General features: G+C 37.8%; 1 protein-coding gene across 1 annotated transcript; it reads right to left on the minus strand.

Moving 5' to 3' along the window:
* Positions 1–922: 922 nt before the first annotated feature.
* LOC107796335 (indole-3-acetic acid-amido synthetase GH3.6-like) lies at positions 923–4311 on the minus strand. The gene is made up of 3 exons (XM_016619117.2): positions 3103–4311; positions 1878–2782; positions 923–1769 (listed from the first exon to the last, which is right to left on the minus strand). Exons 1-3 carry the CDS (start codon positions 3432–3434, stop codon positions 1183–1185), a joined length of 1824 nt encoding a protein of 607 aa, XP_016474603.1. The 5' UTR covers positions 3435–4311; the 3' UTR covers positions 923–1182.
* Positions 4312–5501: the final 1190 nt, after the last annotated feature.

Here is a 5501-nt window from a genome sequence, read left to right on the forward strand (position 1 = left end):
ATTTGTTCACCAAATCTCTACCGATGTCAACCTTCAAGAAACTATTGTACAAGATTGGGATGCGAAGGCTCAAGGATGTGAATTGATGCTTTCATCAGGGGGAGTTAATACGTGTTGTACTCTTTTTACCTTACAAGGTTTTGTCCCACTGGGTTTTCCTTGCAAGTTTTTTAGCGAGTCAACCAAAAGGCGTATTTCTAAACATGTGTACTCTTTTTCCTTCACTACGATTTTTTCCCATAGAGTTTTTTTCTAATAAGGTTTTAACGAGGCATTATCTATGGACATCCAAGGGGAAGTATTATAAGAAAAATTAAATTATGGTGGATGTCTACTCTTCCTCCATGATCTTCTCAAATGCTTAATAGCATATTCAATGACATATTTTTATGTTAATGACATATTCAATGACATAATTTTTCTTCACTTTTCATGCCTATATAAAGGTCTTGTAATAGATAGAAAAATACACACAATTGAAGAAGAAATACTCTTCCTTCTCTCTATCTCTATTTCTTGTTCATGTTTTACTAAATTGCTTTTATTTCATAACTTGTTCTTGTTCATGTTTTACTAAATTGCTTTTATTTCATAACATAAATAATTTTCTTATAACAAAAAAGTCATTCAACTTTGCCTAAATATTTATGTTTTTCGACAAAATAGTGTACTTATAGTCCTACATCAACTTTCAGTTTATTGGTGAAGTTTGATTTTGCACTATGTAATCCCCTACGGACTTATAAATTGCAATTGTCAAATACAACCTATAAATCATAATTAAATGTGACTTATAAATTAAATGCGGCTTATAATTAGCAATAGCTAAACATACTTATAGATTGAAATAGCTAAATGCAACTTATACATCGCAATATCTAAATACGACTTATAAATCGCAATAGCTAAAACCGATTTATAACCATGGCAATTTACATAACTCAATTGCAATTGTCATACAACAACAACAACAAAGTGGGGTCCTAGGAGAATAGAGTGTAGGCACACCTTCAGGAATCATAAATATGCAGTGTCTTATATGGCATACAGAACATAAAAGAAATATTAATGCTTAATAAATCAATAAAGGTTGGAGATTTATGTTAACTAGTATTTCTAAAGCTAAAATAATGTTGCTCTTTTTCTGGATAGAGAATTAAGGTACTAACAGAAATTGGCTATTCAATTCATGTTGTTCCATTGCTTGTCGCCAGGGATCCAATTTGGACATGTTTGACTGAAATGACTGGACACGACCCTAGAATTCAACAGCTCAACAAGGGGTGTTAATTTCACACACCGCGGTGTCTTGTATTGGTTTATGGAAGCACCTAAACTAATGCAATAGTCCATGAGTTTGTCGAAAGTTCCTGTTTCCACTATCCTGATTTCCAGAGGCCCGATAGATTTGTCAGATGCACGCCCCTGGCGGTAGACGCTGTTTAGAGATTCTTCAATGTTGAGGCAACAATTTTCGAACACTGAAGGGGGGATTGGGGTAGAGCTATTCACTCTCAGCTCCAAGAATAGGACATAGTGGCCGGGAATGGTGGTAATATCAGCATAGCTTGTGTACTCGGTTACATGTGCATCGAATGGCATCAGATCGCTCACTGCATTTTTCACTGCATTTTGTAGCTCAGCTTCATCAGTCTTGTCGGAATCAATGCTCAAGATTACATTTTCCCGACAAACGAAGGTGAACTGAGGTGCGTTATTCTTGTATCCAGCAACCCGAAGCACGTCACCCACCCTGTATCTATAGAGTCCTGAAATGGCACAAATCCAAGCAAAGCTAAGCATTAGCAGACATGTCGGACAGACAAATGGAAAAAAGAGTCTGAGTCAAGAGCATCTTATTTGGTGTTTGGAAGTACCAGAATATGTGGTAACAACAAGCTCGTACTCCTGCCCAATCTTGACATCAACCAAATCGACCAATTGTTGTTGTTCTTGCAACTCGGACATGGAGATAGAATTTTTGACTTCATTATTGATTCTGTGAATTGGTAAGAACTCAAAATAGCCCATGGTGGGAATGAGCGTGTAAGAGACTTCGCTGGGTTTACAAAGGGGGTTCAAGTTGATTCCAAAGGAACATTCCGAGGAAGCATACGTGGTACTAACAAGAGGGAGGTTACTGCTGTAATACTCAAGGGTTGGTATATATTGTGACATGGTACCAGTCACGACAACATCCACATACTTGGTATTAGGCCACAGCCTAGTGACAATCCCTTGCCATGAACTTTTTCTGCATTCAGCATCAATAAAATCAGCTAACTCTGGGTTAGGTTTTAGGATTTTCATCACTGATTCTCTCACTGAAAGATGAGTAATTTGTGCGTTAATGGTTCCAGTTCGGATATCGTTACAAAGTAGAGACCAGTGCTTCTCCAAGAATCGCATAGCACGGATGAAAGCGGATGCAAACACGGCGCCTACACGTAGGACTTGTTTGTTTTGGCAGAGGCCACAAAGCATTTGGGAGTACATGCTCTGATAAGAGTCTAGGCAGAGAATAGTCTCAATTGGACTGGTGTAGTTTGAGTTGTGGAAATGAGGCCTCTTGAAAATACTAGTTAAAACAGGGCGAGCTAGTAATCCTCCTGGGGTCTTGGTTTCAGACTTTACGAACATGAAATACATTCCTTTGCCCTTTTCCAAATCTCCAACAGATTGGCTTACCACAGATATCATAAGGCTGTAAAGCTGTGATCTCCTCCCAAAATCTTCCTCTATTATTGGCATCAACTTTCTCTCCCCTCCGGACGTCCCAGAACTGCACATAAAAATTGCCCCTTTAGCAAAATTTAAAGACAAAGGGTTCACATGGAAATATTAATGACACAGGGATACACATTTTCTGTCGAAATAAAAGAAAAGGACTAACAACACCAATGTACATTCCCATATGTGTGATCAGGGGAGGGTAGTGTGCACGTTGACCTTACCCCTACCTGCATACCCCTACCTTATGCAGGTAAAGAGCCTATTTCCAGAGACCCCGGCTTAGGCCTTACACGGGTAAAGAGGCTATTTCTAGAGACCCCGGCTTAGGCAAGCACAGTTAGAACAGTAAAGCAAAAGAAAAGGACTAACCTTGTCAAGAATTCAGAGATGGGTTGGGAGCAGAGGATTGGAGATTTATCACCATCCGCTATACGGTTGATATCAGGCTGAATATCTTCATACGTGATGACAGGTATGACTTTCTTGAACGTCTCTCTATCAGTGTGACCGTTGAGATTATGACGCTGTAAGTACTCAACATTGGCATTCCTCGATAGGATTTCAGCAACAACTCTCTTTTGGACCTCGTCAACGTTGGTAGTCACCTCTTCAATGAACTGAAGAGCCGACTTGTTGTCCTCTGCGATACTACAATCAGTGGACTTCTTGTTCTCCTCTCTACCAGGTATGTTTTTCTCCATAGTAATAAAGACCTGTAACTGTTTCACCTAAGGTTGTGTGTATATGAAAGTCCACACAGAGACTGTGGGAAGGCTGAATCAAGATTTGCTACAAGGTGAAGATAATTTATGTTGGGTGTGGGATAGTCGGAGGGGATCCTTCACGTAACTGCTAAAGTTGCTGCTATGTGATCAGGAGATCACGGGTTCGAGCCGTAGAAACAGCGTCTTGCAGAAATGCAAGGCTGCGTACAATAGACTCTTATGGTCCGGCCCTTCCCCGGACCCCGCGCATAGTGAAAGCTTAGTACACCGGATTGCCTTTTTTTGCGGGATAGTCGAAGGTACAAGTGGCTTTATATGAATAAAGCTTTGGGTTTCACTCGTAAATATAGACTTTGTATTTATAGACTTTGTATTTTTTTGTGGTGTCCAGTCATCTTCCGTGCACCTCAACTAATTCCACAGTTTAATTAGTATTTTCAAGGTGGGTAGGTTGCTCTGATGGTAAGCACCCTCCACTTCCAACCAAGAGGTTGTGAGTTCGAGTCACCCCAAGAGCAAAGGTGGGTAGTTCTTGGAGGGAAGGATGCCGATGGTCTATTGGAAACAGCCTCTCTACCCCAGGGTAGAGGTAAGGTCTGCGTACACACTACCCTCCCAAGACCCCACTAGTGGGATTATACTGGGTTGTTGTTGTTGTACTTAGTATTTTCAACCAATACAGGTATCGGGTAACTCTGTGCACCAAGACATGTACAGATAAAAAAGTTTTATCTTATAGTGGTTTTGCATTTACCTGGAATTGAACCTGAGATCTCATTATTCTACGTGTACTTTCGTCAATTTTGGCTTAGACAGTTCAAAACATGTTTGAGTAACATTCAGACATACAATTAATGCCACGTATAAATATTGCTTTTAATAATTGTGACTTATTATGACTAAGGATATATTTAGATGCTACCGGTGATGTTATTGCGATAAAAGTAAGTTGATCTAGATGTTTGAGCTAACTTCTTTAATCAATTACAGAGCTGGATTCTGAAATGTGGATTATTATTTAATTAATAAAACGTTAATTTATTTCTGTCTAATAATAGTATTGTTAAGATGTCATATCTCTATGTAGAGACAAAAACTTTAATTTCTGAGTATAAATAATGGTGTAGCTAAATCAGGATTAGAGAAGTCCAAATCCAAACCACGAGGGTCATGCTCCAGTTTCTTCTAATAATTAAAAATTAGAAACAATTTTACTGCTTACAGCAAGTTTCTGGTCTTGTATAACTAATTGAGCACATAGCTGTTGCAAGTTTTCAATTATTTGTCTAAAAGAGAGACATTAGTTTCGGGAAAAACGGACGGAAAATAAATGCAGTTTGGTGCATAAAGCATACTACATTTATGCAAGGTCCGGGAGATGGCAGTTTGATGCATAAATCATACTGCATTTATGCAGGGTTCGGGAGTGGATTACACCTTTCAATTGTAGTCACTCATCGGTGATGCATTTGAATGGTTTTGTAACAAGAAGTTTCTCGATTGTACTTTTTGACATGAATTTCAAAATCGTAAATGTCATAAAAACCTCAAACTCTCACGACAAAAATAAATTTATTTAGTAGAATATTAAAAAATATATATGTGTGGATTAGACGCACGTGACGAGGTGGAATTCTAGTGCAGGTAAATGTTAGTTATTTAAGGGGAGAAAAATGGAGGGATGAACATATTAAAGTTGCAATTTTAATATTTCCTATCGGTCCATGCGTTTCATATGTTCAACTTCTTTTTTTCTTTTCAATTTTCATATGTTTAACTTATCCTCCTGACAAAGCATCATTTTGTGGAAGAAAAGGTTGTATTTGAATTACGAAATTCATAAATAGGTTTATATTTGATTAAAAAAATGATTTATATTCAAATCCAAACAAACTTGATTATGAACGTTTCTAAAATGATAGCCATGAAAATTTTAACTTAAATTTCCTATTTTTCTCTTAATGTAAGCTTTTTATCACACATATGTTATAACATGTTTAAGACCAAATATTTTAAAGTGCAGCTAGAATTGTGAGATTATCC

This window comes from Nicotiana tabacum, chromosome 12 (genome assembly GCF_000715075.1).
Source record: "Nicotiana tabacum cultivar K326 chromosome 12, ASM71507v2, whole genome shotgun sequence".
In the NCBI taxonomy this organism is placed as follows: Eukaryota; Viridiplantae; Streptophyta; class Magnoliopsida; order Solanales; family Solanaceae; genus Nicotiana; species Nicotiana tabacum.

Coding starts and splice junctions, on each gene's coding strand:
- LOC107796335 (XM_016619117.2), bottom strand. CDS start 3,434: ATGGAGAAAAACATACCTGGTAGAGAGGAGAACAAGAAGTCCACTGAT. Junction 2,783..3,102: donor ATCTCTGAATTCTTGACAAG/GTTAGTCCTTTT, acceptor TTTTATGTGCAG/TTCTGGGACGTCCGGAGGGG. Junction 1,770..1,877: donor TGTTGTTACCACATATTCTG/GTACTTCCAAAC, acceptor GTGCCATTTCAG/GACTCTATAGATACAGGGTG.